The 12,224-nt window shown below is 45.7% G+C and overlaps 1 protein-coding gene across 1 annotated transcript in view; it reads right to left on the reverse strand.

The window, feature by feature from the left end:
- Window positions 1-618: 618 nt before the first annotated feature.
- SP110 (SP110 nuclear body protein) overlaps window positions 619-12,224 on the reverse strand; it is a 39,033-nt gene continuing 27,427 nt past the window's right edge. The window contains 9 exon segments of the mRNA XM_027589262.2: window positions 619-1,840; window positions 2,931-3,071; window positions 3,635-3,658; window positions 3,660-3,707; window positions 4,018-4,126; window positions 4,830-4,942; window positions 10,474-10,518; window positions 11,362-11,504; window positions 11,970-12,068. Of these exon segments, the coding sequence (XP_027445063.1) occupies window positions 1,730-1,840; window positions 2,931-3,071; window positions 3,635-3,658; window positions 3,660-3,707; window positions 4,018-4,126; window positions 4,830-4,942; window positions 10,474-10,518; window positions 11,362-11,504; window positions 11,970-12,068 (833 nt within the window). The 3' untranslated portion in view covers window positions 619-1,729.

Below are 12,224 nucleotides of genomic sequence, written 5' to 3' on the forward strand. Positions count from 1 at the left end.
CCCAACAGTGAGTTTATGAAAACAAAGAAGACATTCAGAGCTGTGCAAAGGCTCAGAAAACATGTCACCTGTGTAATCTTCTTTTAAAATTACCTAAAGACACACTGACTGAAAGAAGGAGCAAAAAAAGAAGGAAGGCTAAGTCACTGCAAGAAAAGACCAGCAACATTGATTCACAGCATTAATGTTGCTCTCATGAAAATAGGTAATGTAGTTTCAACTTTTGCTTTTCAATTTAGTAGATATTTGAAGTAACAATTTATGTCATGTAAAAATAACAAAATAATGGCTTATATAATATAATTGAATAAAATTAAAATAATGAATACAAAGTAAAAGTAAGCATTTAATAACGTTAATAAATAGCCATATTATAGTGAATTCCTCCCCATTTCAATTAGGAAGCCGAGGGGCACAAAAAGTGACAAACACCTTGGCTTAAATATGTGGCTCATTAAAGATACTTTATTTTTGGCTCTGAATTTATTTATTTGTTTTTAAAGATTTATTTATTTATTTGAGAGAGAGAGAGCACGAGCTGGGGAAGGGGCAGAGGGGGAGGGAGAACCTCAGGCAGACTCCCCGCTGAGCTCAGAACCTGATGTGCAGGGCTCTATCTCAGGACCCTGAGATCATGACCTGAGCTGAAATCAAGAGTCAGATGCTCAACAGCCTGGGCCACCCAGGCGCCCCTGGCTCTGACATTTAAAAAATAAGTAAAAAACACGTTTGGAAAACTCGCAGGTAAATATTAGAATTAAAAACTCTCACAAATGCCTTCCAGAATAGAAGGTAAAAACAAAGAAAATGTAGACAAAAATCACATGAAAGTATTCCAAAGAGAAGGAATAAAATAATATGGCAGAAATAAGGCCAAGTATAAACAATACACGCAATGAATGACTTCTTAGAAAACTGTAAAAGTGGAACTGATTCAAAAAGCAAAAGAATATCTGAATAGTTTAATGACCCCGTAAAAGCAGAGAACATGGTCAATATTAGCTCTACAAAGAATGGTAGGCTATATAATTTTATGAATTGGTTCATTTAAAACATTATAAACTATTCCAGAGCATATAAAGGGTAGAAAATTTTAGGCATTCTTGTGCCAAGCTGGGATAGCCCTGCCATCTGATTTTGACAGTACACAGAAGCTTACGGACCAACCTCATTCATAAACACAGGAGCAAAATTCTGAAAAATACTCTCTGCAATGATATATGAAATATATAATATATATATATATATACACACACACATATATATAACAGAAACACTATATAACAGAATATACATATAGAACAGGAGCAAAATAATTTCCACACAATTTAGGATTCAGCTTAATTTCTTTTTCATAGTGGTAGGACTGTAGAGATTCTGAAGCTATTATCCTCGTAGTTTAGTTGAGCAAATGAGAATAGATAACTGTGGGAGAAGAGAGTTGGACATATTGACAAGGAAGAGGCCTGTGGTGTTGGCTGGGGATTAGAGATGTAGTTTAAACACACACACACACACACACACACACACACACACACACACACACACATTCTTTTAGGTGTAGAAAGAAACAACAACAAAAAAGAAGGTAGGATGATGGTATGAAGGCTCTGGATTTGAGTCAAGAGGGCTACCAATAGCATCCCAGACTCACTGACTGTCTAAAGATGGCCAGGGTCACGTCATCTGGATCCGGAAGTTGCGGTGCCTTAGTCTTTCTAGAACAGGGTCAAAGAGTCTGGAAGCTGTTCTCCTTGGCTTTGCAAAAAATAAACACCTCTTTGAGGTCCTTTTCAAATTCTGCCTCCAAGTCCAGTCCTATCTGACCAAAGTCGGAAGCCTGAAAGAGAAATAAAAGCAAACAGATGTCTTAGGACAAAGAATTAGGACCATCAAATCACTTGCATTTTTGCATTTTTGGGGGGGAGCCCCTCCCTGCCTGTCCCGAATGCTGTGCTTCCCCAGCAGCCAGGCAGACTGCGCAGGGCAGGGGGAGATGCTGAATGCCACAAATATTGAAATGAACGAGCCTCTGCCCGATTCCTAACTTGGACCTGACCGGTGGTCAGGACTGGAGAGCTGATTTTGATCACTGCAAAGCCTGAGCTTGGGGTAAAATAGATAGAGATAAAGCATTTCTTGAAAGCCCACCCTCTGAAGGAAAGATGAGCCTTCCACTCTCTGAGGCTGAGACTGGGCCAGGCCTGGAGGGAGCTCCCTGGGTAGACTCTCCTTCCAGCTCCACATGCAGACACCAGTTAAAAAATTTCTGGTTCATGAACATGCCAATTTGTGCCATGGAGGAAGGGAAGGAGGCTGGGTGGAGATGGAAATCTTCCTTAGATATCTCCCAAGAAATACCTACCCAAATGATAGTATAAATCAGGATAAACTCAAGAGACCAAAGTTAACAACCCGTTGGCTTGCAAGATAACTCAACTCTCGCTACTGACAAATGACAAAGCCAACAACATCTGAGGACAATTCTGGAGGTTTGGGTCCCCTGGGGAATTTAGGAGTAAAAAAATCCAAGCATGAGCAACCTGGGAGTTTAAGGTATTTCATAAAGTTTAATTCCTTCACTTATTTCTGTATTTCTGAGGCATGGAAAACAATGCAACCATGAACTACCTTTCCTCCCCGTTTGAACAAGGAGGCAGGATGAGATGGACTGTTCTCAGTGCCACTATCCCGCCCATCCTAGAGTTGGGGACGGATTGTTTTCAGGCCCCATTTACAAGGATTCTTCCCTGTCCTGCTTGCTGAATTCCTCTCCGCCCCTGGAATTTAGAGGCCGCTTTCTTTTGTAATCCCACTCCTTTTGAGCTCTCTCCAGGACGAGACTTGTACAATTCTCTCAACGTTCTGCTGCCCCAGAAATTAGCGAAAAGCAGAAAGGGGGTGCAGAGGAAACAGGAGACACCCCTTACCTTGTAAAATGTTTTATGGTTGCGAAAGATCAGGCGCATGTCGCGAACAAACCACGCCACTGTGTACACTTTCTCTGTCAACCTTTCCTTAACCAGGTCCAACCACATGGCTTCCTTAAAGGGCTCTCCATAATCTCGAATCTAGGGACAAGGCCACCAAAAGGGTGATATTAACACAGCCATTATTCCTGGAAGGGATCCAACTGAAATACAACAGAAGCGATGATATTAGCATCGGACTTGTCTACGCCAGACACCGCTCCGAATACCGCCACTAGGTTAACGTATGATCCTACAACAACCCTTTGAGATACGTCCTATAATTACCCCCATTTTCTAGACGAGGGAACCAAGGGAGAGAGATGTTAAACAACCTACCCAGGATTTCACAGCTAAAAAATGGTAGAGGCGGGACTTGAAGTCTCCTGAGAAGGTGCCCTAAACCCTCTGCTGTCTGTAAGAAAGATATCCCCACCAAAGAGAAGGCAAAACTGAGGTGCCCGGGAGGTGGAGCAAGTTGCCCGGGGTTCCCAGAACCAGGACACGGTGGGTGGAGTTTGAACCGGGTCGTCCCCCTCCAGACTCTGCAACGAAACCTGCTCTCGGCAAACAGCAGTGCCCTTCGGAGGCACACTCCCAAATTCCAGAATGAGCTTTACAAAAAAGAGATGCCCGGAGGACAAGAATCATAAAATGTCACTTACATTAGGTGGGGTTTCTGCAAAAAAAGGAGCTTTGTGGATGACAGTAGGCCTTCAAGAGGAGGAACTCACATTTCTGTAAAATGTGAAGAAAGCTTTAAAGGGAAATGGAGCTCGGAGAAAGCAAAGCCGGACCGGTGCCCAGACAGACGGGCACAAGCAGGAAGAACCAGACACAGCCAGCCGTCCAAACCACATTTGCCAAAGAGCCGTGCGGTGCGTCGAACTCTGTTTGGACTCTGTTTGGGCATCGAATCGCCATCCTCGGAAGCGAGACACTGCAGGCTCCCTCAGGTACCCATGAGCGCCCTTCCCCTCCCCCTCTACCTATTGACTTCTCCCATGTCTGGGGTAGGGAGAAGGCTTGGGCTTGGCAACCGACTCACCAACTGCTCCTCAGGCTGCATCTGCCTCTCCAGGACCTCAGATTCCCCGTGACACTGCTGCCTTCCCGAAGACTCCTTTATCTTGCAGAAGGTGCAACTCCATGGGCTCCTGAGAGGTCGAGCATAAGTAAGGGCCAGGCCCCTGGAAACAGCCCCTCTTCCTACGGCTGCCACCATCCTCCTTTCAGGCATGGCCGACGGACACAGCTGGGAGATGAAGGGGACACCTCCCAGAGTCTCCAAGACCCCACGTGGGGCCTGAGCCCATGACCCTCCTCCCATGGAGGGTGGCAACAGGGGGCTCAGCTCGTGCCGGGCGGTGTCAGGGTGAGTGGTGGGCTCTCCTCTCCCCAGCTGAGCTGCTGGGAGCACAAGGCACCCTGCCTGTCACACCCAAGTGTCAAAACTGGGCCTTAACCCCTGGGGACCCAGGCCTCTATCAGCCCGTCGAGCCCGTGGTAAAATGCATGAAACCAGGCCACATGTCCTGCCTTTTCTGAAAAAGCACAGAACATAAACAGCTGGTGTTTCCCATCCTCAATTCCCAGGGACAGGAGTCAGGGTCGTAAAACTAGGAGAGGACACTATCCGGGGGCAGTGGCAAGGTAGAGTCAAGGTGGCTCAGTCACAGACTCAGAGCCAGAGGCTGTCATGATGCCACATGGAACATAGGCTGCTGCCCCATCCCAAGGCTCTGGGTCACACCTGAGCCACGACGCTCACGGGTCCTACCCTTCCGCCTGGAGCTGAGCCACCAAAGGCAGAGCCCGGGCAGAGTCTGTGTGCAAAAGGCAAGGCTGGGTTTCACTAACCTCTCCTCTGCAGACGGGATGTGACAGTCTTCATGAAAGGCTCTTGGACAAGTGTCACAGCAGACGAGTGGTCCCCCTCTACAGCACACCTCACATTCCTTGGAGTTTTCCCACTGGAAGGGGAGATAATGCAGCAGTGCTGGGATCAGCACTGACACCAAGGGGCTTTGGAACACACCATCCCTGTGTGTTCCAGAGTGGATGTTTCCAACCCGCCTGACCGTGGCGCTCCGGGAGAGTGCTGAGATGGAGGGCGAGCCTGGCTTTTCCAATCGCAGAAGGGCTAATGGCAAGAATCATCAAGCTGCCCCTTGAACCACACCTGTCAGAGCTGGAAGGGATGGAAGGTCCTTTAAGCCCTTTCTACACAAAGTGTGGTCTGAGGACCAGCTGCATCAGCATCACCTGGGAGACATGCAGACTTACTGAATTGAAATCCATTTTAACAGGATCCCAGATGGCTTGGAAGTACATGAAAATTTGAGAAGACAAAGCTTTAGGCAACCTCCTCATTTTACAAGTCTGGAAAGACGAGGTGCTTTTTTTTTTTTTTTTTCTGCAGAGTCAACACAACTTAGTACCTGAGCCAGACTGGCACCCAGGCTGCCTGTGCCTGGGTTCAGAGCTGTTCCGTCCACTGTGTGTCATCCCAGGCAAGAATGCTGGGCAGACCCAGAACAGTTCCTGACATTATGGCCAACAAACAGAAACATAAAGACAGAGAGCAGCTGTATAAATGGGTCGTTTTGTGGGCCTTTGAAATCACTGTCTTTCTCATGGCCTTAAATTGGGAACGAGTAAATTCTACAAGTGATCTTTACTGCTGGATAAAGACCTACAGGCAGGAGCCCCTGGTTCCACTCCTGACCCTGCAAGATGGACAGTGGGGCTCCACACACAAGGACATGTTTTCTCTGCACTTAAAGGGAGGAGTCAGGAAGAGGCACCTTTCTAGGTGGTAAAAAGGTGGGAAATAGAACATCAGGAGCTGGAGCAAAGGACTGAATGAGCTGGGGATCAGTCATACCTAAGGAGAGAAATCCTGCCACTACCCTCAACTGTCCACAACAGAAGTACAAGGACCTGGGTGAGGGCATAAGGGATGGAAATGTTTTGTGCATTCTCAAAACTAGCCACTCAGAGGGGCGCGGGGGTGGCTCAGTCAGTTAAGCATTTGCTTTTGGCTCAGGTCACGATCTTGGGGTCCTGGGATCGAGCCTTGTGTCGGGCTCCCTACTCAGTGGGGAGTCTACTTGTCCCTCTCCCTGCTCATGCTCGCTCTCTCAAATAAATAAATAAAATCTAGCCACTCAGCCAGAGTAAAAATCCCTCTTGATTTGGGGATGAGTTCATCCCTGTCTTAATTGGGGAGGCTTCCTGAGCAAATTCCTCTACTTACAGGGGCCCCAGGACTCCATAAAGAGGGCTCCCCACCAGCCCTGAAGTTCAGGTGACCTTTCTGGATTTCCTCTCCTGAACTTCCCAGTCTGCTTTTCTTTGTCCCTGGAGTTGACACTCTATGGCCATTCTTGCCCTCTGACTCGCCTGCCCAGGTCCAGGGTGCAGACCCCAGTTCCCCAAGCAGCCCATACCTACCCACTCCTCCTAGCTGAGACCCCAGTTGGATCCAGAGCCCCAGCCCCTCTGTAGTGTGAGCACTGATAGTTTTTTTTCACTTTTTTTTGTAATGTGAGTGCCTAACTGAAGCCTTGATTGCTCCAGCACCCCGATAAACACAGCTATCTTGCTATTTCTCAAGTAAACATTTCCAGCCACACAACTAGATAAAGAGCCAGGCCACCAATCCCCACTGAGGCTCCTTTGTTTTAGGGATCTCGGTTCATTTCAATAACTGACTATTTGGGCCACTTGTTTGTTTTTAAAAATTTTTTTAAGATTTTGATTTATTTGAGAGAGAGAGAGAGCGAGAGAGAGAGAGCAGGGGGAGGGGCAGAGGCAGAGGGAGAAGCGGACTCCCCACTGAGCAGGGAGCCCAACACTGGGCCGATCCCAGGACCCAGAGATCATGACTTGAGCTGAAGACAGATACTTAAACGACTGAACCACCCAGGTGCCCCTGGGCCACCTTCCCCCCACCCCTTCCCACACTTTAAATTCTAGCTCTTATGTTTTAAACTCACCAATAAAGATTGAACCAGAGAAACCCTAGGGCCCCACCCTCTACCCCAATTAAAGGCAGAACCTCACACCTACATGCTCATTCCCTCTCTCTCTCTACCTCTTTTTCTACCTCTGTCTCTCCATCTGTCTCTCCACAGCCTCACTGTATGGCCCCAGATGCACTTTGTAATTTCCAGGTCCTGTAAATAATAAACTTTTTTTTTTTTTTCCAGTTTCCTGATGCTTAGTGCTGGAGGGCATCTAGTGATTATAATAAGAACCACAAAGGCCGGTCCAACCACAACATTGGTTATTGATAGGCTGTGACCAACACAAAACACCCCCTTCCCTAGGCTCTGGAGTGGAACAGTTTCCAACACACATGATATGACAGAGAAAGAGACAAAGGGCTTACAGCTCCACGGCCGCGTTCTGACTCTGGCTTTTATGTTTGATGGCTGACAGCTTCAAGTCCTACTCCTCCCTCTTTCCCTTTTGCCACATCAGGGTGGCAACTGGCTAAGGCAGCTCATGGGCTCCCCCTCTTGGCCCCAGTGAGAAGTTCAAACCAGACAAGCTCTGCCCCCGCAAGGGAATTCTCACCCTGCTTCCCCTCCCCCCATCATAATAAAACCTTGGGCTACTCCCCCTCACTACTCAGGCCATTTTCACAGCAGCTTGGGAGACGGCCCTGGTCTCCCTAGAAAGCCTCAGTACGTGAGTAATAAATCATTTCGTACTCTCTTGGTGCATGTAGTGCATCATCAGTTTTGATATCCGGACCCAGTTTTTGGTGGAGGGCTGATCCCGCTTCCTTGCCGGCAATCAGAAGACAACTGGCTCAACAAGCAAGGAGTCTCAGGGACTGGGGTCTGTCTTCTCTTGCTCTGGCTTGCTGACTGGTTCCACTAACTGGCTTATGCTTTAGTGTTCCTGCCTGCTGGTCCATGGCACTGAGGTTGCCGTCATCCACCATGAGGCACCATTCATTCTTCCCAAGTTTAACAACAGACCAAATGCGCAGTCAAATAGAGAAACAGTAGAGGTAATCACTCCTGTGTGAAGTAGATCTTGTATCATGAGTTTTGATGCTTGAAGTTTATACTGGATTCTACTAACTATTTTAAGAGAGGGGAGGCCCATGGGTTCCTTTTTTTTTTTTTTTTTTAAGACTGATTCAACTTCATTATTCATTGGGTAAGAACATCCATGCCCACTGTGGGATATTTTAGAGCTATGAGTATTATGACCATGGGGCATTTAGGCAAGGCAACAGTTTTGATGGTTAAAGTGAGGTATACCTGTTTGTCCTCTATTTTATCTTTGGTAATGCCCCTAGAAGTACAGCGGGTAACTTGTTTAAATTTAGTGGGATATAATTCCTTGCAAAGGAGCTCCACCCATTAAGGTCCTTATACCCAGTATTAGTGAAAATTACTGACACCAACTGCTTGGCAACTGGCAAGTGTTTCGCTGTCCCAGATTTGGCTAGGAAGTTCTGCTTTGTGCCTCTTTCAACAGCATCTCAGCTGCAGCTTGCCTTCACCTCTGTAGGGATATAGCATTACTTTTACATGGTTGCCTACAGTACCTCAACAGCTTTACCATCACATACAACCTCTGCAGGCAAGATCTTAACTACATCCCACTTTCCCCAGGAGCACAAATATAACACCACATTGATGACATCCTTTTCATTTGACATACTCGTTCAGAATGTCTAATTATTCACAAAGGAGCTCACAAAAAGGGGCAGGCCATCATCTACACACAGTACAAGGCCCCATCAGCTCAGCAAACTTCTGGGCATTATTTGGTCATTTGAAGGTTGCTCCATCCCTGAAACTGCCAAGAAACAATTGTTGAAAAACCCTCTCAGTACCCAAGACTATTGCCCAACATCTTTTAGGCCTTTGGATCCAGGGTAACATATTCCTCATTTATAGATTTTACTTATGTCCAGGTATGCTTGCTTGTAAATTGGCCCACTTTGAAGAGAATCCCTTTAATCAAAGGCTCTAGAATCTGTCCAAAAAAAGAAAAAAGGCAAAAAACCCGTTCTCCTTAGTTCCCACTATACAACATTAGAGTAACCACTGCTGTCTTCATACTGGGCCCTTCTAGAGACGGAGGGTCTCACAGGCCCTGAGCCTATGACTTTGTACCAGCTGCTCATTTTGCCTTGGGTTATGGGAGCAGCGTCCCCCAGGGAAGTCACAAAACATATGTTTGGAGTATCAGCATCAGGTTTCTTGAAAGTACACAGAGACAAAGATAGACACCAATGGAGACTGGGCATGTTGCTGAGCAACAGTGATGTATTAGATAATGTGGCTGAAGAAAAGGCCTGCATTCGTCCATTTGTAGTCATTACAGATTATCTCATTATCCCAATGTGGCTACTGATAGGCAGGACCAAAATGTCAGGTCAAGTGTATTTCTGACTATAATGTGCTGACATGTGGCATTATGAGTGAGAAGGAACTATAATATTGGGGCCATTAATTAATGCTCTGGATTTAAAATATCTTTATTGTTTTGTTTCCTGGTTACAAAAGTAATAAACGGTCATTATAAAAATTTTACCTGTACAGAAATGTATAATATGGACGACAAATGTCCCATATAATCTTATCCCAAAATAACCAATTCATTCAGATATATTTTCAATCATAGACCTACAAACTATACCCATGCATTTTTTTTTAAACACCACTCAGTAGATATGTCAGTTTATTTTATAATTATGATGGGCATTTGTATTCTTCCCTAATTTTTGGTTATTACAAGGAGCACCCCTGTACACATTAAGGTATTTCAAATCAGCATGGAAAGGATGTTTTATACAATAAACAGCTTTGGGGGCCCCTTGTCTTTTTGAACTTTGAATGAATCCAGCCAAGTGTCAGGCCAGCCTCCAGGGTAACATGCAAAAGGCAACCATGGGAAGTTCATGAATGAGATTTGTATTTGGAGGACATATTTAAGCAAATGAAGAAGGCTGAGGAGGAGCAACTGGTGCAGACAACGATGACTGCCATTTTCACCTGGAGGGATGCTCTGCCGAGACAAAGCTCAGTTCAAACACTATTCCATTTTGGTGCTACTGATAATGAGCACGTTGAATTGAGGAATAGTTGTGTTCAATCAAGGATGGTCGTCTTGCTCTTTCACATACGGTTCTTGTCTACCTCCATTTCATAATTACTTTTCAAACTAGAGCAATCTATTTCTGACACCCTTTATTTGTATTCATCCAAATATCTAAAACACATGTAAATCATCAGTTTTTGCCCTAGTCCTTATTTTAAGAGTTATTTGTGTCCCCATCTCAAATTAACTATGAAATTATGATGGCACGTACATGTATCAATGTGCCAATGCCATTGTCATGGAGACGCAATGCCTGAAAGTAAAGGTGACCCAGGGCTGGGGAACTTGAGGACTCGAAGGTGAGCCTTTGGATGCAGAGAGTCTGCAACATGGTGACTGAAAATGTGGTAGAAATTCACCTGCTCTTTACCTCTCTCTTGACACTTATTCTTGGAGGACAGAGTAAAAGTCCTTTCTGAAAGAGAGAAGGGGTCAGTGAATGAGGTTATTCTAGAGGCTCTTCTTTTGTCCATATCGAAGTTCCCACTTCCTAGTGAATATTTGTCCCTGGACATCCTACTGGGTCTCAAACCCAAGGTGTATGAAAGAAACATCAGCTCCATCCTCCAATCAGTTCTTCTTCTGGACTTCACTCGATAAAATCATTTTTTTTTTTTTCCCATTACTCAAACCCAAGATCCATTAGTCCTTCTTTCCCAGGTCTTTTCTCACCCACTTTTTCCCCTCTCCATTTCTCCTTCTGTAGGTAAAGTCCTTATGATTCCATCACAGTGATAACTTTTTGAGTGTTTTGGGGGAGGCTTTGTGTCAGGTTCTGGGATCCCAACCAACAAAGACCAATAGCCTTGTTTGTTGCTCACAGGATAGTGTGTGAGCTGGGGAGGTACAGAGGAGAGACTGCCCACAGACAGGGTGGTCCTTAAAAGTGTCACCCCGGCGTCCAGATGGAGCAGGGTCTGGAAGGGGCCTTTACTGGGCAGAGGATGCAAGGCTGCTCTCTGAGGTCTGTGTCTCCATCTGGCTTCCTCCAGCTCACCCCATCCAATATCCCCAGGCTAAGCTTCTTAAAACTCTCCTGACCTCACAACCCTTTGCTCACATTTAAAGTTCTCCACTGCGGGTACCACCAATCTGCGTTCCTAACTTTATCACCCACAACTTTTTTCTGTGAAAAATCTAGCTCTTTCTCAATCATGCTGTGGAATCCCAGTGGAAATTCCTTCACATTTCCGTTATTGAAATTCCACTTATCCTTCAAGGAATTAAAACCATCACCCATCTGTTCCCTGTCAAATACCTTCAGCAGCTCTTCTAAGGTCTTTCCTCTGCAATGCACAGACTGCTTCCATTTCCTTGTATTTGCCCGTTTTCCTTCGATTTCAAATTCTTTTGGTGTGAACCAGACCCCCGCCTCATTCCGAATGCACTTCTCTGAGGATCCTGTAAGATAAAGACGGCCCATTCCCAGATCCAATTTCATTCTCTGTGAATTCACCCTAAACCTCAAATCCTTAACTGTGGTTGTTCCACCTGCCTGGGTCCAGAGAGACTCCCTGTGGGGAGAGAGCAGTAGCAAGGGAGTCTGGACTCCTCCTTTCTCAGACTGAAGGAAGCCCTGAAGCCTGCAGGAGTGGTGTGGGAGTGGGAGAGGATTTGCATCTTATGTGACATCTACACGTGGCAAGTAGAGCCACTGGGTCCAGGGATGACTTCCACGTGGGAGTGGAGTGGCTCAGCTGCCAGGTTTACCGTGATACAGAAAAGTGAAAATTCTTTCTTAATAAGCACTTCTTTCTCTGCAGCCTAGCTTGCAGGGTTTATTTCCTGGATGATTAAACACATGGGTATTTCCCTCTCTTCTGGTGGTTCTAGGGGTTCCAAAGAGGAGAAGACTGAGAAACCCACCTTGTTTCAATTTCTCCTTATATAAAATGCCTTTGGCTTTACCACAAGTCACAGGAAGTTCAGGAGAGAGAAAATCCACAGTTTCATCTTTGGCTTTTTCTGAAAGTAGAAGAGTGTAGTGTTGCTCATTCTTCATTCTATCTCCTTCGTGGATTTTCCTTTCCCTAAGTTCTGATAACAGTAATAACAGTAATCATGTAAATGGTACTGGAGGGCAGCCTCTGGTTAACTGGCAGAAGGTCTTCCATTTTGAAT

Source organism: Zalophus californianus, chromosome 3, assembly GCF_009762305.2.
Source record: "Zalophus californianus isolate mZalCal1 chromosome 3, mZalCal1.pri.v2, whole genome shotgun sequence".
Classification (NCBI taxonomy): domain Eukaryota; kingdom Metazoa; phylum Chordata; class Mammalia; order Carnivora; family Otariidae; genus Zalophus; species Zalophus californianus.